The sequence below is a fragment of the Taurulus bubalis genome, assembly GCF_910589615.1.
Source record: "Taurulus bubalis genome assembly, chromosome: 5".
In the NCBI taxonomy this organism is placed as follows: Eukaryota; Metazoa; Chordata; class Actinopteri; order Perciformes; family Cottidae; genus Taurulus; species Taurulus bubalis.
In genome coordinates this window covers 18,641,973-18,663,116 of record NC_136593.1, presented here as the reverse complement: position 1 = coordinate 18,663,116, position 21,144 = coordinate 18,641,973, and the positions used below count along the sequence as shown (strand labels likewise).

At 44.5% G+C, this 21,144-nt stretch overlaps 3 protein-coding genes across 5 annotated transcripts; 1 reads left to right on the top strand and 2 right to left on the bottom strand.

Moving 5' to 3' along the window:
• Positions 1-25: 25 nt before the first annotated feature.
• Positions 26-4,389, bottom strand: tada3l (transcriptional adaptor 3-like). Its single transcript, XM_079218466.1, has 8 exons — positions 3,921-4,389; positions 2,900-3,147; positions 2,626-2,731; positions 2,349-2,484; positions 2,144-2,247; positions 1,876-1,982; positions 680-871; positions 26-582 (listed from the first exon to the last, which is right to left on the bottom strand). Exons 1-8 carry the CDS (start codon positions 4,128-4,130, stop codon positions 390-392), a joined length of 1,296 nt encoding a protein of 431 aa, XP_079074592.1. The 5' UTR covers positions 4,131-4,389; the 3' UTR covers positions 26-389.
• Positions 4,390-5,034: 645 nt separating this feature from the next.
• On the top strand, positions 5,035-7,580 carry LOC306736795 (actin-related protein 2/3 complex subunit 4-like). The gene is made up of 6 exons (XM_079218469.1): positions 5,035-5,167; positions 5,827-5,945; positions 6,256-6,367; positions 6,473-6,568; positions 6,796-6,966; positions 7,076-7,580. Exons 1-6 carry the CDS (start codon positions 5,165-5,167, stop codon positions 7,079-7,081), a joined length of 507 nt encoding a protein of 168 aa, XP_079074595.1. The 5' UTR covers positions 5,035-5,164; the 3' UTR covers positions 7,082-7,580.
• Positions 7,581-7,872: 292 nt separating this feature from the next.
• pfkfb4a (6-phosphofructo-2-kinase/fructose-2,6-biphosphatase 4a) lies at positions 7,873-20,819 on the bottom strand (the record flags this gene model as incomplete). 3 transcript variants are annotated; one of them, XM_079218461.1, is made up of 14 exons in its annotated part: positions 7,873-8,707; positions 12,119-12,183; positions 12,311-12,373; positions 13,104-13,233; positions 14,170-14,274; positions 14,369-14,515; positions 14,604-14,811; positions 15,421-15,542; positions 15,636-15,692; positions 16,274-16,348; positions 16,457-16,523; positions 16,610-16,706; positions 16,817-16,933; positions 17,938-18,127. In XM_079218461.1, the coding sequence occupies 14 exons, from the start codon at positions 18,125-18,127 to the stop codon at positions 8,648-8,650; spliced, it is 1,503 nt and encodes a 500-aa protein (XP_079074587.1). In that variant the 3' UTR covers positions 7,873-8,647. The 3 variants fall into 3 exon arrangements, with proteins under 3 accessions (XP_079074587.1, XP_079074588.1, XP_079074586.1); XM_079218462.1 differs by lacking the exons at positions 7,873-8,707; positions 17,938-18,127 and adding exons at positions 9,576-10,331; positions 20,707-20,819; XM_079218460.1 differs by lacking the exon at positions 7,873-8,707 and adding an exon at positions 9,576-10,331.
• Between the last annotated feature and the right edge of the window lie 325 nt (positions 20,820-21,144).

Below are 21,144 nucleotides of genomic sequence, written 5' to 3'. Positions count from 1 at the left end.
TTTCATAAACTTACAAAACAAAAAAAACTGTCCACACGTGGTACTGATTTATTTAAACATCTGTGTGTATTGTTTTCATAACATTACAATGGTAAAAGAAAAAGCAACATGAAAAAGTCAACTGACAAAGAAAGAAAAATAAATGCTGCCGAACAATCGAGCATTCTGCTGTACATGACGAAAAAAACAAACGACTACAGAAATGTCACTAATCAAATCACGCAGACCTGCGGTAAACAGTGTCATACATCATCATAAATTCATAAATACAGCTGCTCACTGACCATCTAACAGCTGTCACAGCAATTCTTGATTTGCGCCAATCTGAAACAGATTCTTCTTCCAACATTTTATTCTGGAAAACCACCCGACACAAACTGTTTCCACGTCTACCCGTCCAGTAACTTGAGGATGCTCTCCCTCTCCTTCAGTGCTTTCCAGGCCTGGTCCTTCTCCTTCTTGGTCGGAGTGCGTTTCTTCTGCCTGGCTGCCATGATTCGCCGAAATCCCTCCATGACCTCGTTGTCCGACACCCTGACCCTCTGCCTCAGCTCCTGCTTGCGCATCTCCTCCTTTGCCAACCTGTGAGGCGGCAGAAACACAAAAGGTCAACAGCTGATCGTGGATCAGTACGGCCTACTTTGCGGCGCATATATTCATTGTTGGCCCGCGTCCTCACCGGAGTAGCTCCTGCTTCCGGGCTCGGTTGTGACCGCTCAGGGCTTTGAGCTCCGCTTGCCTCTTCTGCAGCTCTGCCAGGATCTCATCCTCGGAGTCTCCTCCTGGTCCAGGTCGCTCCTCGGAGTCCAGCAGCCCCTGGGCGACCAGCTCCTCTTTGATCCGGGCCTCTAGAGAACGCGTGTGAGGAACACTGGGAAGGGGGAAAAGGAAAAAACCGAAGCTATGAGACATGTGGCACAGAGCGAAGTGAAAAGCTCAGGATGGCACTTTGATGCCTCCAATAAACTGTATTTGTCCGACCCATTTCAGAGACTAGACTCACACACAATGGACACAACTGTGGACAGGCAGCCTCAGTCAGATTAACAGTGCCACCTGTGTGTGTATGTGTGGTGAGATAAATAGACATCACATACAGGTGTTTGGGGAATGCTTCTACAGTTCATTTGAAGCACAGCTTTCACAGCAGACCTGATGTGAAAGACTTACAGGCCTCATTTACAAATCTGTGAATTAAGAACGTTTCACCAGTGAATCCATGATTCAGCACTCCCTTTTTTATGTAATGCAGTACAAATTAAAACAACATCCATAATAAAAAATAAAAAAAAGCTTTCGTAGACAACAATATTTAAAATAGTTAATAAACTCAAGTGATACCCTTTCATCCTCATACTTAATTTGTTTTAAGCTTCCATTGAGGTCTAAGAATTAAGTTTACCATTAACAAAAATGGATTAAAGCAGGATATTTTGTTAGATACAAACATGTTGTGAATAGATATGATCCGTTTTTATTTTTTATACATTTTGACTTTTGGAATTCACAACGCTCGAGGAGGCGATGTTTGGATCACACAATGATATGCAGTCGCCACTGGAATCTAACTAAGTAGATAACACAATAAGTAGAACACTGATAATATTAGTCGAGCCAAAATCTTTATCTGCAAGTATGCAGAAAAAACGGGTTTAAAACCGAATAAAATTCAAATGTTGAATTTGAAATTTCAACGTTACGAACGAAGCTTCAAACTATTTGGTTCAGCCCGAATAAGATTAAGAAATCAATCAGCGGTCCTTGCTGGATGTCGAACACAGCTTGAACATGCGTTTTATTGTTCTACGTCAGACAACGTGGAGATCGACCCTCAATGCCTCGGGTTTCTGCACTCATCGGGTGTTGGACAAATACCTGAAAGCTTTTCCTTGGCTTCTAGGAGAAGTCCCAGCGCCGTCATTAGCATCCTTCCCTGAAATGTCCGGTATGGGTGAATCCTCCATGGGGGATATAATGTTCTCCTGGAAGAAAAAAATTAAATAAATAACGTGTTCTCGTTTGAGCGTTTTCCCAATATTCAAACATGAATATTTCAAAGGCCATGTCTCACTCATCAGTCATTTGTATTATGCATTATTGGAAGTTATATCAGTGCATATATGCGTGATCGCGGCATACCGACCTCTACGAGGGCCTGGAGCAGACGCTGAGTGAGCGGACCGAAGGGACATCCGTCTTCTGGAGATTCATGTTGGGACTCAGACTTTTTCAACAAGGAGTCCACATCTACAGCAGATGAACATGAAGAGGAGTTTTTAAGAAGGTGGATACATGCTCGTGCAGAGTGGCACACGGGCCCATCATTCAAGGTGCAAGTCCCGCCTCACCTTTTGCGTCCAGCTCAGACAGCGGCCCCCCCATGAGGCTCTTTTTCTTGTCATTAGCTCGTGCTCCTTCCCTCTGCTCCTCCAGCAGATCTTCCTGAGCCCAGCGCTGAGAGTAGTGTTTCCCCAGAGCTGGAATCTAGCGTTAACACAGACAGCACCAAAGCTCAACACAAACTGTTTTACACAATAAAAAACGGCCATAGTTTTGCCGATGCCTCGAGTGAATATAGGTGTACCACAACAATAATAAAAAGGTGCGTGGCTTTTTATGTCGTACTTTGAAATACTCAGCCTCATCCTCCGGGGGTTTCAGGAGCTCTTCTAGCAATCGTATCTCTTCGTTCGTGATGTCGGCACAATACGGCTCCACTGATGCCCAAAATCTGAAAAACATTAATAACTAATTAACACACACAACCTTGCCAGAACAAAACTAATGTATACTACGTTAATTCTTACAACAGCACACAAGTGTGAAACCAGCCTCACTAGTAAGATTAGTCCCATATCACCTGAACTGAGCAATATTATGAATGGCGGTTGTTGCTGACCTGTTGGGTGCATCGTTTTTAGGAGTGCGGGGAATGTCTTGTGGATCATCAGTGAATTCATACTCTTGGACTTTAGCCTGCAGATTTTTGGATTTGGGTCTGCCAGGACCTGGACCTGCTGCGTGACCGCCTTTGCCGTCCAACTTCTGCTTTTTTGGTTTGTGGCGAGACGAGGCAGCCGGGTCTGGGTCTTTTCCCAGCTTCAGGAAACGCTTGTCTCCCTTCTTGTCCTGCCAATCTGTGAGGATCTGAGAGGCCGCACAGAGAGGGGGGGGGGAGGGGGTTACAAACAGGACTGGATCACGGTCCACATGTCTGGTGGAGGCCCCTCCTCCTCTGCTTGATTATGGCAAAAGTCCTAATCACAATTATTTTGGTCAATATTTTCATTAATTTGATCACAATTACTCATTGACTTAGGAAGCTTCTTGAATTTATTGAAAAAAGCTTTTTAATAGTAGATATATAATACTTAATTTAATTTTCAGCATCTTTGTTGAGCTGAATGAAACATTTTGTGATCTAGTTAGCAATTTCATCAAAAACCCATTAGTTGTGTGTGTGACCGCCAGTCGGGGTGTCAGTCGGCACCCAGTCGGGGTGCGTAATATATATATATATATATATATATATATATATATATATATATATATATATATATATATATATATATATACATATACATACACATACACATACACACACACACACACACCTGCAGAAAAAGAAAGAGAGGGCCCAAGTTGTCCCTGCAGCCCTATGGGTCAGCTTACACTTTAAGCCGCAGGGGCCCTCGTGGTAAACCTAAGCTTTAAACATAAAAAAAAGGTTCTGGGGGCCATCACATTGTAAGCCCTGAGGGGTCTGCGGGGCCCTCGTTGTCAGCTTGTTGCGCTCACTGGGGGTCTTGGTGTTTAACTTACCTACAGGTGCCGGAGGCTAAACACTGCATGTGGCCTGAGGCTGGGAGGCTTGGAGTTTAATGGACATTAATATTGAGGGTGTCCCAACTTCCTCCTACCTGTCTCTGCTCCTCCAGGGCTCGGAGGCGGCGGCTGGCTGAGGACAGCAGAGTCTCCAGCTCCAGCTGCAGGGTGTCCAGCTCCTCAATGCCGATGCCATCATCCTCTGAGCGGCCGAGCACAGCAGTGTAGCGGGGACACACTTTGACGTGCTCCACGGGCTTGAAGTCGTAGTATTTGAGTGGAGGGCAGTCCTTCAGCTCACTCATGATGCTGTGTGGCGAACACCTGGCGGCGTCTAGAGGAACTGATACAAGAAGGTCGGCAGTGTGTGGGCTATAGTGATAAATGAACCGCAGGCACAGTGGTGCCCAGCTGTGGTTCAGGTCTTCTGCATCTCTCTATCAATACACGCACGCATTACACGCACACACGCACGCGCCCAAATACACGTACACGCAGGCCTGCTTGTACAGAGCTCGCTGGGCCCAAACTGCCCGAATTACTCTCACGCGTAAACATCGTTGGTTATGATTTCACGGTTTGGCACAAACACATTTTAGATTAAAGTGGAACAAATCACAATAATTGAATATAACTAACGAAAAGCTCAGATGTATATCAAAGAATGTTTAGGAGGATTGATATTTACGGTCAGCGTATGGCGTCCATGATGGAAAGAGCCATTGTAGTTGTAGAGGGGTGGGACGTTTGTTAAAAATAATATATAGCCTCTTTTCGATAAAGTCACATTTAGAACATGATTTGATGACACTGTACTAAACACGTCACATACTTCGCTTATCTCATTATGTACACACATCAATATAATCTACAGTAACGTGACTGAGCGTACCGAGCTAATGGTGGAATGGTTTCATCGGATCAAACCAAATCGTGTCAAGGGGCATACTAAATACATTTCCACTAAATATGTCGTTCGCTTATCTAATTGGATCATGTGTGTATTGTAACGTTGTTATTAAACATGTTTTATTCAAGAACATGTACAAATAAAAAGTCAAACTGACTTCTGAACTAACGGTCGCCGACCGACACGTCTCCTACTCAGAGACCGGAATGGTCGCGTCGTAGGGTATGCTCGTTTTAAAGAAAACATACTCCAACTGGGCGGAGTGACCCAAGCGCAAACAGTTGCGTGTCCGTGGTGCGGAGAAATCCGTCTCTTCAAACAAGTGCTCTGTAGAAAACCAGCGCACCCTATCTGTACTAGACGATGTAGGATTTACGGAAGAGGAGTCCCAGGCGTGGCTGAGGAACTTCCGTCTTTTACAGCACGAAAATGGTAAGTGTCTTGCACTAAATGTATCTGTATATGTCATTATTCAGCCATTTGTCTTCGCTAACTGGCTACATTTAAGGCGAGAGCAGCTAGCTGGCTTCGTATTTGTCGTAGTCGTGGTTTCTGGTTGGCTGTGGTGAAACGAGAGGACGGGCATCCTTAAAACGGTTAGCAGAAATAAACTAAAGTGATTGCGCTGAGCTGTCTTTTCCACTCGGCCCCCTTTCTCATCATTCCTCAAGTCAGCTTCCCCTGAAGCTCTGTCAGAAGACGAGGGGGCAGATGTGCATTTGTTCGGGGCAGGAAGGTGCATAACCTGGATGGGCTGCAATCGTCGCTCACCGATCCGCTCTCGTTTAACGCAAGACACCCCATTCATGTTTTAAGGACCCTCTCATCTACAGACATTTTACATCAGTAGATATGGATTACCACCATCGTGTGTTTCTTTCTCCAACACATAAAGGTGGAGCACTTGCAGTGTGAACGAGCACCGCTGCATACAGCACATTCTTTTGCTTCCTGATCAAACATGACCTCACAGGCTGACCCCTCTAGTCACTCACTAGACCAGGAGGTTCAGTTTGCCGATTACATCTGATCCAACCTCTAACTAACCAAATGCATGACCTAATGTTGATCTGTATGCATTGTCTCCTCAGACAGCGACTCTGCGCCCCTACTTAAACGCTGTGAGGGCCACCTTGCAAGCGGCCCTCTGTCTGGAGAACTTCTCCTCTCAGGTGGTGGAGCGTCACAACAAGCCGGAGGTGGAAGTCAGGTATGTCCAAGGCGTGTGTTTGGAGCTAGCAGGTATGCAGTTTCTTCTGCCCCGAAGCTTCTACTTAACATCATCTGGCAGCTTTCACACGAGTGCAGACTTGTGTAAACTTGCATAAGAAAACGACACACAAGCATGTGCAAGGCTTTGAAATTGGCCTGCGGGGACTTGCCACAGCCCATTTTTTTAGTGTTTTTTTGAAAACGATGAGAAGATTTGCGAGTTTTTTCAGCGAGTCCCTTTTTAAGGGCCACGCAGAGTCTCCAGGAAACGCAGCCATTTACAACGTTTTCTCGCTCTGCGGTTACAGGAGCAGCAAGGAGCTGCTACTTCAACCTGTGGTGATCAGCCGTAATGAAAAGGAGAAGGTTCTCATTGAGGGATCCATCAACTCTGTCAGAGTCAGCATTGCTGTCAAACAGGTGATCTTTGGGGCTGTTATTGGTTATGAGCTACGCACAACGCACATTTCCTAATTGTCTTTCACGATCCAAAATGCATTTAACAAAAACACTTCTTCACTGCAGGCTGATGAGATTGAGAAGATCCTTTGCCACAAGTTCATGCGCTTCATGATGATGAGAGCGGAGAACTTCTTCATTCTGAGGAGGAAACCAGTAGAGGTAAGAGAAAGAGATAAACGGGTAATCTGGGTTATGTATAATACAATTAAAGATTGTGAGTGACAAAAAGAGGACTCATTAAACAGTAACACAAAAAACTAAACAGGAACAATGCTCATCTTATAAATCAAAAACGTCAGAGGTCTTTGGCATAAAATCCCTCCATACTCCCTTGACTACAATGTAATGTCATGCATTTTTCTTTCTCCCTTGCTCTGTGATCTCAGGGATACGATATTAGCTTCTTGATTACCAACTTCCACACGGAGCAGATGTACAAACACAAGCTGGTGGACTACGTCATCCACTTCATGGAGGAGATCGACAAGGAGATCAGCGAGATGAAACTCTCCGTTAATGCCAGGGCCCGTATTGTTGCTGAGGAATTCCTCAAGAACGTAAGAAACTTGCCCTCTGCTTTTAAAATATATATTTTTTGTTTTCTGACTAATAGCTGTATGGCAAAAGACAAATGTTTACATAGACAATAATGAGATGTCTCCATAGTTCTGATGGCAGCGTTGGTCCCACACGAGCTGGGAAGATGCTCCGAAAGGGCCAATCAGCACAAGAGTGGGAAAACTAGCCAATCGGAGAGGAGATGAGGAACATGACCAATCCGACGATGACACCTTTTGCACCCTTCTCGAGTATTTCCCTGTACTCATGAATATCAATGACTGTATATAATGAAATATTTACCAGTTTCATTTTTCAGCCACGTAGAACAAATCCCCAATTCAAAGGCGGGTCCTTAAAAGTATTAATCAAGTTGGTAGCCATGACTACAGGGGCACCGAGAGCGCGCTGTTGCAAATAAACCGGCCAGGTTTCAGTTTTTTTTGTGTATGCAAGTCTGTGATCAGTTGTCGTTGTTTCCAAAATTTCTCTGTTCAGGAATGCCATGTTTGCGGAAAGTACTCTGTGGCGCTAAATGACTGTTCTGGAGCAAGAAGCCACCAAAAAAACATGAAAAATAACAAGATAATAAAACTCCCTTGTTTATACCTTTTTGGTGTTCCTATTTCTATTCGAGCCATTTGTGCTACTGTACCTTTAAACAGATTTGTTCTGTCAGAGGAAGTAGATTTTAGTTAGCACTCCACCGCAACTCTTTATATACTTACCGTTTATCTCCGCTGTGGGGAAGAGGAAGTACTACGGCCGGACACACACAGTAAATATTTGCTGGTTTAAGAGAACACACTACATATCTTTGGGCTTTCAGACCGTTAGGAAGACGTTGTAGACTATATCAACTTGAGCTCTGAGAAAATGTGATGCCCATTTCTTTATTTCTGACTTTTTACAGACTAAAAACACAATAAGAAGGTTAATCAAAACCTAATGATTACTTGAACCCATAATGACAGACTGGTTTACAAAAATAACATCTTTAATTGGGATGTACATTTCAAAGTCAGGACCTATATTGACAAACAGCTTTGAGCTCATATTGCATTTTTGCTTTTCCAAACATTCTGTGCGTAGATGTGTCCTTCACAACAAAAATAAAACATGTTAATATTTCACTGAACGTCTTTGTACGATCCACAGATGAAAGCTACAATTTAAATTTAACCCATCTGTATGAAATTGAAGTTAGTCTTCACCACAACAGCAGCAATGAGCCAGTCTATTCATTCACTTGTCAGAAGAGTGGGCGTCGTAGTCATGTTTACCAAGTGGGTTTGTGACCTTCAAATTACACAACACTGACAACACCCGTCACATGAAAACAACGATTGCACAAGACAGCAGCAGAAAGGTTTTCCTTCAGAGTTAATTCTACTGCTGCACAACAACAGCACTCGCTGGGAATGATCAAACAAGACGAGAATCGACTGAGATATATACATGCATAATCTGGACCAGCGATGCTATTTCAAATATGAACATACAGTGTGTTCAGGTTGAGCTCCTTCAAGGCATGGAAAGATACACGTAAGGGTTACAAGTGTGCGTGAGAGAAAGAGGTGAGGAAGGAGGAGGAGTCGGCGGCCCATCACCAGCAGGTCAGGTGCAGATTTGGCAAAAGTGAAGTGACCACGAGAGTTGGGCGAGAGGGTCCGGCTGCCGTCAGAGGTGAGGGGGGACGGTCTGCAGGGCGTCCCGAGTCGTACGATGGATGTTCACATTCTGGAAAGAGGAACGATTCGGTGTCACTTCACTCCACATTTACAGAGACTTGAGAAAACGGAGCAAAGAACAATTTAGTTACCGTGCATCAAACAAAGGTCTCTCTCTCTCTCTCTCTCTCTCTCTCTCTCTCTCTCTCTCTCTCCTCTCTCTCTCTCTCTCTCTCTCTCTCTCTCTCTCTCTCTCTCTCTCTCTCTCTCTCTCTCTCTCTCTCTCTCTCTCTCTCTCTCTCTCTCTCTCTCTCTCTCTCTCTCTCTCTCTCTCTCTCTCACACACTCACACTCACACACTCACACTCACACTCACACCCTGTTTCTGCACTTGTGATCACTACTACTGTGCTGTAGCGTGGCTTTCAAGCCACTTGAAAGTGATACGTCTAGTATGGCAACAGCTGATTTGACCTTTTTTGAAGCTGTACTGGAAGCTTCAGCTTCCTTTGCGCTTACATGAGGGTTTTCAGATTACCATTTCATAGCCATTTGTGTTCATTTGGATCGTACGTGGCAGCAACTGTTGGAACACAGTGGGCGTTTTGTTCAGGGTGATGAATGGCAGCACTTTTTTACGCATCTCAGTGGAGTTTTTGCTGTGCAAGACTTTCCTCATTTATTCATATGCAGAGAAAGCAGGAAGGGCGACACTTGTGTGAGCGTACGAACAGGAAGGAAGTCTGCCACTACTGATCTCTGAGTATTAGGGGTAAGAAATATCCAGCTCAGCAGTCTCGACATATTTCATTTTAAAATATACCTTCCACCTTGATTCAAGGTAAGAGTTTAACCCATCATCCTACATTTTAAGATCTTAGAGAGGAACGCCATTTTCAGTGTCAGATTTTCTAAAATGAGGCACAAGAAGGGTGGGATAAGGATACATGATATGGTTGAGTTGAGTTTATTTAGAAACATAACAGAAATATTTCCTCTTATGTGTTAAACTGTAAGATTCTTCACATTGAACAAACCAATGAATGCACTTGGAGGAGCTTCATTAGACAGTGTTAAACATCCTAAAACGAGAGGCAAACTGCAATAGAGGACATTTGATAAGAAAATAAACAAGAGTTGATTTGTTTATGTGCAAAATATGAAAAGGCACAACTTCGGTTTGTGTTGTGCAACGCTGTCAAACTAAGATTAGAGTGTCCCGACTTCCACTAACAGAAATATGAAGTGAGACGACGGCGACAAGTTAACATCGTAAAATTTGTTTAACAGGCAAAATCTATAAGAAAACAAACTAAATCACAACAACAAAAAGGGGCTTGAATTCCATTGCTTCACAAATGGGATCACAGCATCGGTTCAGAAACCCTTCATCGGCTTTTCATTCGTTCTCCAAAAATGGGAGAACGTGCTCGAGACACAAGATCCGTGTCAGAATTAGAAACTGGATTCCAGTCAATTACCATCATCATCATCATGTCTTAAAATACAAGTGGAGGAAAAACAGAAGATTGGAACAGTGGAGGGTGATTCAATCAAAAGGAAGACTAGAAGCTGCAGAGGTTGCCAGGTACAGTGTGCGTAAAGAAGGGTAAAGGAGGGTGGGGTGAGGGGCCTCATTGGTGAGCTGGCACTGTGAGCAAAGCCTCCTCTGACATCCGCGACACTTCTACGTTCTGTTCGATAGGAAAAAGCACACAAAGACGGGGAGGGATGAAAACACGTGGGTCACCAGTGTGTCTGTCACTCATTCGTCAGAAGTGCAATTCAAGAAGAAATCGAACCACTGGAGGCCCGCTGAGAAAAAGCTGACATTTTCTCAGCTAAAAATTAATTATCCTGAACGTATTGATTTTCTAAGCCTGGCATCATCTTACATTGTTCCTATAAAAAGGTACGTACATTCACCATCATAAAAGCCAACATTAGTATTATGACGAGTATATTTCACTGAGACTAACATGATCCACACACAGAGGCGACTGTGGCTAAGTGGTTAGGATGCCGTCGTTCAATCAGAGGGTTGGTGGTTTGCTCCCCGGCCCCGCTAGTCCTTGTCGTTGTGTCCTTGAGCAAGACACTTAACCCCTAATTGCTCCCCCTGTGTGTATAGAGCAAACATGTAAGTCGCTTTGGATAAAAGTGCCAGCTAAATGAAATGTAATGTAATAAGGCGTGAAAACGCAGGCGGTGAAGCAATAGGAGCATTAGTCATTGTTGTCGTCCCGATAAAACATAATTCACGCACGGATCCGTGACACAAATCTGCTCCGAGCCCATTACCATTTGACACTTCTGATATCAAAAAGGAAAAAAGCCATTAGAGGGAACTGTGGCGGCAGTGAAATATCACATGCACCACATGATGGTCACCATCTGGTCTTTACACAGCCTGGTCCTGACTGCTAAGTCTTCATACCGGACTTCACGGTGGTTGGACCAACTGAACTTAAGCCGAGCCTTAACTACGTCGATGTTAACTTTCTCATGGAAGGCGGTAGGAAAAGGAAATCTCATCGAGATACAAAGATGAATAGAGCTGCAACAGTTAAAGACGGCACAAGGACATAATGTAATGGCTTTCAGTCAGTCATTCTGTATTGAAACCAAAACTAGAATATACTTCTGATAAGGCATACGTCGCTCATCATTGTGGATCTTATTGTTCTCCAATGAAAGGTAGGCTCGATCTGATTTAGCATAAACATTCAAACCATCTTATTTGTGCATATGAGCCATAACTATCCGATAAACAACTTTGAATTGTACAAAAATATATAAGCCAACTGAAATAAAACAGATTCTGCTCAATATGTCATCAGCACTGTCACACCATCACATTGTAAATTGGTTTTAATGACATGTTCTAATTCCACTGTTACGTAGAGATCATTTTGAAAAACATTTTTTTCATGGTGATCCAGCTGGTGTGGTCGACACGCCGTACTTCTGATATATCATATTCAGTTGAGGCTACATAACCTATAATTTGTGTGTAACACAGCTGCAGTGAACGCGTCTGAGGCCACACACACTCTGCCTTCTCCGGTCACATGTTCACCACCTCCCGCGCAGATAGCTTTCTTATAAATAATTTCAGTTTCACAGCATTCAGATGGAGAAAGACACTCTTTTTTTTTTTTTTTTTTTTTTTTTTTTTATGAAATAGTTTCGCCTCATAACTGGCTACGGCCATGAGGCAATAAATGATTGTTCCGACTTGGATTTTTTACTTTACGCCTGCTCCTAACTAGGCTTAAGATTTACACCCGGTCTTAGCGAGAAGGCAGCTTAAGCCTAGATGGTGCAACCAGTGTAACCATTAGGCCGGCTTCCAACGGCAGGTTATGACCAACATACCGGTTGATGCAACCCGGACCAATCCGTCTGTGAGCCATCTTCACTTTCACAAAGTGGCTCAGTGTGTGTGTGTGTGTGTGTGTTTGTTTCACAATATACCCACCTCTGGTCTTTCCCTGTGTGTGTTGACTGCATCCACGTTTAAGCTGATGGACTCCACTTTACAGCCTGCAGACACAATATTTGTTTGTATTAGTTAAGGTGGCAGAAAAGTGCTTTTTTTCCTCTTTCTGTTCAATAGAAATATAAATAGAATTATCATGTGGAATGTAAGCCAATAGGAGAGCAGTCTTACCGTAGGCCACTGGCGTTAGCTTCAGCACGGTGTGCAGCGGGCACTTCAGGTAGGGCAGCTCCTCTGTGTGAAGACAAGCAAAGAACTCTCATTCCTGAACATCACTTCAATCCACTGCTTCTTTTGATCCATCATGTTTGATCTTCAAGAATAAAACTGTTATGGCCAGGACAGGAAGGTGAAGATGTTGCTCAAGTTAACGAACACGTTCGTTGCTGTAAGTGCAATGAAATCTTTGCGAGTAGAAGTAATTTTTCAAAATGCCTGTTCAACAAGCATGAACTCGTTATGTCCGCTGTGTCCCATTAATCACTCTAGCCAGAGAGTGCTAATTCTAATTTGTGCTAATTATGAACAAGCTAATCTGCATTAGCAGCAATAGTGGGAGGAAAGTGAACAGCATGAATGATGGTCACTGATTTTTGGCCACTGTCCTTTTTTGGAGTTTATTCACTTCAGTGATTTGATGAGTGTAACATTTCTGCTACATTTTAAAACTGTTATAATTGTTCTCCTTTTCTTTAAAATATCTATTTAATAAAAAGTATTTCATATAAATAAAAAAGGACAGATAAGAGCATCTATAAAAAGTATAGGACCACAGTAGTATGAATCAAATGTGAACGATAGCCACCCATTGTCTTGAAATACACCATTTACGTATGTAGAATTAAAAGAAAAATGGAAGAAAAATATATATATCTTTTTTGTGAAGTATTAAAGTCAATTAGAAGTCAAGACTCTGAGTTAACGACCCGTGCCTTCGGGGGTTCAGTTCAGTCGGAGGACTGACCTGCTGTCTTGTCCAAGAAATAAGCCAACAGGCAGCGCATGACGGCCTGGTGACAGATGACCAGCACGTTCTCTTGTCGCTCCAGCTCCATGATGACGGGCTCCAACCGCTGCACCATGTCCTCATACGACTGAGTCAGATGAGATGGGAAAAGAGGCCAAACGGTGGGGGAGCAAAGTACGATTAGAGATTTATTGTTATGCGCTAAAGACAGCTCTATCTACATCTATTTGTTTTCTACTGCTGAAGAGTAAAGCAACACCTTTTCAAATGAAGTCAAAATAAAATGAATGAATACAAATTTAAAGTCGTAAATCAGTAAATGAAAACGTCCACACAATCCATTTTATTCAGTCTGCCGAATAATCAATCTCTTAAACAGATTGACCTTTCAGCGGGTGAAAAAAAAATCCATATAGGCCGTCTAGACCGACAGCAGCTTTAACAAGATTCTCCAAAGCCCTGTCCGCCTAATGCCCACATCTATCTTCCTGTGTTGGATTAATGGAAAGGTAATGGGATGGACTTAAGGTGAGAACAGCCCAGCGGGCTTTCAGACACAGTAAAGAACCGGACGCCACATTTTGGCACACACACACACACGTGAAGTCTTTGTTTACTGTAATCTGGTGTTTAGCCAAATCACTTTAAGAGGCTTCTTGTCCAAGTTGAGGCTCATTAGCAGAGAGTAAGTGGCCAGAATCCATGTGGACACAGTTTTATTGTGTTTGTCGTGAGAGTCTCTAAGAGAGAGAGAGAGAGAGAGAGAGAGAGAGAGAGAGAGAGAGAGAGAGAGAGAGAGAGAGAGAGAGAGAGAGCGCGCTTTGGGAGTTTTTCCTTGACACCAGAGGGCAAATCATGTTCGGTGGAACATACTAAAATAGGAGAGGTTGAGTCCTACTTTTCACAAAAGGGAGGACATACTTTGCTTTGGCAATTTCAGAAAATTTAAAAATAGAGACACTGTCAACAAGCATGCTACTTCAATTTTAATATACAGAAACCACACTTCCACAGTTACATAACAACATCCCGGCATTAGACAAAACACAGTGTAGCCACTGACCTCTCCTTTTGGGTACCGATAGCGGTATTTGTCCTGGTCCCTCAGAGCGAACTCCAGAGGAAAGTGATCCTGAATCTCCTCATACATCATCTCCTCACACACGCCCTGAAATTACGTCACACAGATGACTCTTTGTTAACGTCACACACATGCAAGCAGACAGCTGCGCTCGCTTAGCAGTCAGGAACGCAGTACTCACGGCATCAATCTCGTTCAGGACCTTCCACTGTTCGTAGGGCACAGAGAGGGCCTCGGCCGTCTGGATGGTTCTCTTCATCTGACTGGTCCACACCTTCAGGTCGCTGATGCCCTGAGCCTGGATGAACTGGCTCAGCTTCTTTGAAAACTGCGTGGAGAAGGAAAAACATTTTGTATCACCGATGTAATTTTTTTTTTTTTTAAAGACGACATACTGATGAGAAAGTCAGATATACCTCTTTCCCTCTAGGTGTGAGGCCAGAGTCTCCACCGATTCGACCGTTGACGTTGAGCTCGCTCTCACCATGGCGGCACAGATAGATGGAGCGCGGCGTGATGTGAATGTTCATGAGGTAGTAGACTATCCGGCTCTGGATGTGGTCCAACACCCTGTTGACCAAGTAGCGCTGACCCACGTCCATGATTTTAATAAAGGAGAGATCCCTGAGAGGAGAACAGACACGTTACGCCTTCTGTTTAACACCGACTGAGCCCAACCAGTGGACAGTTGGAGAAGCATCGCAAATTAGTTGTTTAGGAATACAAATTAAACCCTACATACAAAATAGAAATAAACTATAACATGATGATGGTATCAATTATAAAAAATGAACATGCAACAAAAGATTTAAATTTTACTTCTATGAGATTAAGTTATTAAGTGAAAACACAGTTTTGTGAGGTGCAAGGCAAGAAAAAGTTTACTCCTGACCTTACTTAAAAACCAAATGATTACTGAAGTAAAGGACTATTCCACATTAATAATGTCATAACAACCTTTGGAAGTTAAACGTTAATAATATAACAAATTCTGAAAACATTTCCCTGTATTTGTCACTTACTGTATCTGTGTGAGCAAGCTTTGCTGCATTTTCTTTTTCTTTCTTAAACAATCAATTTTTAAGCACAAGAAAAGCTTCATGTCGATTACATTTCTCATGTGACAGAAAATATTAAATTACAGTATATTAAAAAATGCTAAGCTAGTTGATCCCATATCCTCCCACCGCCATGACATCTTTACTACACTCTCCGCACCAGCTTTCCCCTCACCTGTCCAGGACTTCGTCCAGCGGTTCGTAGGAGTTTTCGTAACACTTGATCCTCTTCATGAAATCTTCGGCCGCCTCCTCCGTGTTACAGTTGGTGTAGTCGGGGCTCCCCAGCTTCACTTGCTGTACGGAGAAACAGCGGAGAGGAGCTGTTAACTTGGACAGAAGTCAATTTTCTCGAGAGATAAAAGTAAAAAGATGAACTCGTTCACTTACCACTATGTTCTCCTGTATGACATCTGGGTCTTCACACACAGACTCCACGAAGAACACCTGAGAGAAGAGGAGGAACAAGTCAAGCTCCTTGGGGATGTCAACCATAGAAACAGAACAGGAGCAGGACGTATGGCTGCATGTCTTTCTACTGAGCGGCAGGGAGTGAAGCGAAGGGACCGCTGGTCACCAACTAGTGTAACCTCTAAAGGCTAAGTCTAATTAGTCTAATTAGCCTAATTAGTCTAATTAGCAAGCTAGCTAATAGCCAGCTGTTTGCTAGTTAGTGCGCTAATTCCACATGATGTAGTGCTGCACTTACAAAGTTGTCGCTCATCTGGAGACACCAATGTGCTTTCCTACACTGTGACAAGAGTATGTGAATAAAGCATTAAGTTGTTACATTTTTATTTGTATTTACTCTGGCTCTCTTACCCACTGCGCCTTTGAGTCGTTACTGCAAAACCTCACCGAGGGAGTGAGCGACTTGACGTAAAGCTGGTTTAGTATATCAGGAAGTTAGCCGGCTACCACAGTCCTGCTACGTTGATTTGAACGGGAATGTTCGTTCTACTTCTACTGGATTTCTAGGGCGCCAACTAACGCTGCATGTCCTCCCACCCCTGTGATCCAGCAGTTACCTTGAAGCCATTCTGCTCGGCAAACTGGATGATGGTTTCCCGTCTTTCTCTGGTGGTGTTCGTTGCATCAAAAACCTGTTTAACGTAGACGGAACAAAAATGGATAAGCTTTGTTTAAGCATTGCACACTCTGTTTGACCTGCCTGAACCATAAACCAAAAACAAATTTAGTATTTGACCCACCGCCACTTGGCCTCCGTCTTCTGTGAGATACTGTCGCACATCGTTCAGTGCTGCCGAGGCACATTGGCTGTAAAGAGCAAAGATAACGCACGTTTAAAATGTCACATGGTTAGTGGTTAAATATATTTTCAAGACAGTCCCAAGCCTTTTTACCGTCTGATCTTTAACCCCTCCTCATTGTCTGGACGGAAGAACTCAAAGGACTTGTAGATCTTCACACACTCTCTCCTGTACTGCCCAACATTGAACTCTATGGGAAAGATGGAGGCAAGGACACATGAACTTGTGATGCACCGCCTCAATCCATTTCCATTATTCTCTAAACTTGATGCGTCTGCAAAAGTAATCACTAAGTCGTACCTCTGGTGGGCACCCCGATCCAGTTGAGATAGCGGGTCAGCTTCTTGGAGATGTAAGTCTTCCCCCTGGCAGGAAGGCCCACTGTCACAATCAGGGTGGGACAGTTGGTCATACATACTGCAAAGAGAGATGGAGAGGGGAAAGAAAGCTTAAGTCACACAATGAAAAAAGTGATTTTAGTGTAAAAGATGTAGCATTGAATGTGCCTCCACCATTTTCCTAAATCTGGCCATACACTATTTTGCATGTTACATCATTTATAAGAGTCGACATTAACCGCGAGCAGAGGTCACGGCGACACTCGGCTGCGCCCGAGGGGTTGTGAAACAAGACGTCTGGAGAGAGCCAACAGCTATGGTTTCCACACTCAGATGACTGGGTCAGAGGGCGGCAAACTTTCATGGGTGCTACGCCACATTTCCTTGGAAGACAATGTCAATGATTTAACATTCCCTTTCTTTAAAAGTACGAGGAGGGGAGACTGAACTAAATATCAGGAGGAGGGCACAGCAGTCTGCCGAGCCTGGTGCATGCACTCACATCTGTGCTGCCTTATTGACCAAATTGACCAAAACCAACTTCACTCCACACAAACAGACCCAGTTACCCACCACGAACTCGGGACTTCAATGCCATTTCAATAGTTTGTCTCTCGTCAGGCCACAGTGAGGAGACACGGAGCACACGGGCAGATACAAAGCACCACAGGGGGGCAACTCGCTCACATGATTGCGGGGATACATTTCCAGGTCCATCGTCAGGACTTGGCACACGGGACAGTGAGGTGGACACCTCGAGCATCGGTCCTCTCTCCTCGATGAGAGCAGCCTTCGCCTGCGGGGAACACCACGCGAGTCCTTACGTAATGGAGCCGTGTAGCCCAAACAGCTGCAGCCACGCGAGGCATCTGAACCGTGCGAACTGTAACGGTAGCTAGCGCGTCACGGCGGGTTTAGGTACGAGGCTAGCATGACTTATTTAAATTAACGCAGCGCTTCTGGTCACATTCGCAAACATTAAACCTCAGACGAAAGAAACGATAGACATGTTGTTACTCATTCAACCGCTGCCGGTGAAATGGATAAAGATGCTAGCAAGTTACGCCACGTCGCCATACGCACCCTTTCTTTGAGAAATGTGCTTTTCGGGAAGGCCATTTTTACACGGCATCCAGATCTTCTTCAGGGGGTTTTGTGTGAGTTCCCGCGGTTTGGGCGGTGTGATGTCCTCCATTCCGTCTGGCGGTGAGGTGGAGGCGGGGACACGGGGCCTTTTCCCCTGATGCTGCTCTGACTGTGACCGGTGCTTCATCCGCGCTGCTCTGCGGTGGTGATGGAGATGACCCGGTAGCGGCCGCGCGCGCGCGCTCTCCCCCTCAGAGTTGTTAGGTCACGTGCTCCAGTCTGGCCACAATGAAAATCGACGGGTGCCCGTAATGGCCGCAATACGGAGGCAGCGCATCTTCTGCCTCACCGCTGCGCTCAGAGTGCGAAGACAGACAACACACACTTTTCAAAGCTGCTTTCGGGCAACAAGGATAACTGTCGAGCGGGAAACACGAAGTTTTAGACTTATTTGTTTTCGCAACAACAGCAAAATGGGGAGACAGTAGATACTAAATGAGTGATGACACTTTTAATAGAAACCCCTTTCACAAAATAGATGTCAGACGTCACAGAAGGAAAGGCCCATGTGCGTCTAGTAACACTAATGATGTCTGTCTGCAGTGAAACAGGTATACTGTCATGAGTTAGTTAGCCAATTAGCCAATGAATTATTCTTTTAGCCTCTTGGGGCAGCAGGACTACATAAACACAGTTACTTTGAGGCCTGATTCTGGTCATCCAAAGATAGGATCTGACTCCTCCTTGCCTGCTTATGCCCCAAATATTCATATTCATCTTAATTTTCTCCATTGTCTATAGCCGTGGTCCACCCACGCAGAGGTGTTCACTCATCATGTGGCCTGCTCTCACCTCTTCTCACCACTGTAAGGATTGTGCTGGATTCAGATCCCTTACTCCCTCGCTGTAGTGGGACAAATTTAACCTTAACTGTTCTTACTGGTTCATAAGGTAATTTTGTTATTTTGTGACCTCACATAAAGCATAGCAACTTCAACCTTAGCAGTGGTCTATTCAGCCAGAATGAATCAAAACACCTGGGGCAGTATTCAATAGGCTGCCTAGGACAAAGAGTTATTTTTAGTAATGAAATATTCCTCTTTACAGTTAAGATGAGACCCAACAAGTGAGGAACAAAAACAAGTAGAGATGCAAGCTATTGGTGAAGCATCTTAGCCCTTAAGATCAACATAGTCAACATATCTTTGTGATAATCTATCTATTGTGATAATAATGTGACACCATCTCTTGATACTGCACGTGTTCACAGATCAGCCATCAATAGTGACACATGTTGTAAACAATATTTTATCTATTCTTATCGAGGGCGCATTAAAGGCGCATGAGCTAACAGTGGCCACGAGATGGCAGCATTGCTCTCCTTCTTTCTCTGCCTGTGTGTTGACCCAGACTCTTAACAGTGTATAAAACACACCTGTAATGCAATCCAGCTCAACAGCCCTGCGCCAAAACTCCTCCAGGTGTAATGTTTATGAGCTTCAGATTGTGCTGGTGTCAGATGATTCCTATCAGGGTGTCTCTAATATTCTGTCCATCTCAGCTGTCAGCGTCCAGTCACTCTACTATGGAGATAAAGCCAAGTGTCAACAAAAACTGAACACTTTCAGCCTTACCAAGAGAGGACTTTGGGGTGTTGTGATGGATTGAATTGATGTGCAGGTGGGCCTGATTGGGTGGTGACACCGTCCTGGACAATCTGATGCACTGTTATATTAAGCTTTAGTCAGTCTTTAGAGCAACAGGGCCTGTGACCTAAATATGGTGAGATGGAAGGTTTTCTAATTAAATAGCTCCCACTCGCTCAAATTCCCTGACTGCAAGTACAGACAATAATACATGTCAGGTTCATCAGGTGCACATAAATGGCACACTAAACTATGTTTAGCTCTTTCTGGCTAAAAACACACTGCAGTGCAGAATACATTTTTTTTAAACATACAAGCTGTGGCACCTATTGTGGCCCACTGTACATTGTCAGATTCAACACGTCAGGCAACATGTATTATTCTATGTAGCTTATCAGCATGCAGGCAGTCGTTCACATGCGCACTGTGAGGGGGGAAATGTCACATAGTTTTCTAACGTGGTGTCTCGCATACTTTACACTGGAAGAGGAAACAGCTCGGCGAGCTCCTCCCCGACACAGCAGCTGCCAGGCTCTGACTGCTGCTTGCAGCTTTTAGCCCCACGCTGGACAAGTCATTCCCCAATATAGTATGTGAACGTCGCACTCAGAAAAGCGACATCCAGAGGTCGCTTCGGCTCAAGAACCAACAGACTACTTTTTTAATTGTATTTTATTGGTATCATAGCAACGAGCTGTACACTCACAAAAAGCACAAGTACACAACCGTCAGCAGCATCTCCAGCACGATCAGTGTATGGGGAATGAAACAAATATGAATAATAACCGAAAAGAAACAGAGGAGTTCCGCTTCATGCTTCACGAAGCATTGCGAACGTTTGTTTTGTTTTTGTTTGTTTGTTTCGGCAGCAGCTCCAACAACATACGCCTGACTCTTCGCCCTGCGTGGTGAAGCGCAGGCTGCATGACGCGATAATAAAACCAAACATCGTCGCGTTGTTGTTATTTGGGGTAAAGGTCTCGACGGTGACAGCTCGCCAACACACCGACAGCGCATCGGGGCTTCGAGACTCTCATCCGTTTCAAATATGTACAATTTAATTATTTAACACCCTCCCACGCACCAGGTCTACTGAAGCCGTCAAAGCGACGCGTCTTACCCGCCGTGTCCTGGTTCTGCGCGAGCTTGGTGCGGCTGGAGCAGCCTCTCATCTTGGGCTGTCTGTCGGTCGGATGGATGCCTGCGGTGTGTGTACGAGTGTCTAACAGCAGCCTGCTGAGCGCTCCTCTCTCACTGATGCTCACCGTGCAGCGCGCGCGCGCGCGCGCGCTCACTCACACACACACACGCACACACACACGCACACACACACACGCACGCACACACACGCACGCACACACACACACACACACACACACACACACACACACACACACACACACACACACACACACACACACACACACACACACAGGGGACCTCGGGACCAGGAGGTCGCAACCTACCTGCCCCCTGCACTCCCTCCACCCAACCCACCACTTGGCTGCTGAGAAATGTCCCCACATGTCCTGACAGGGCTGACCTTGCTCCATTCCTT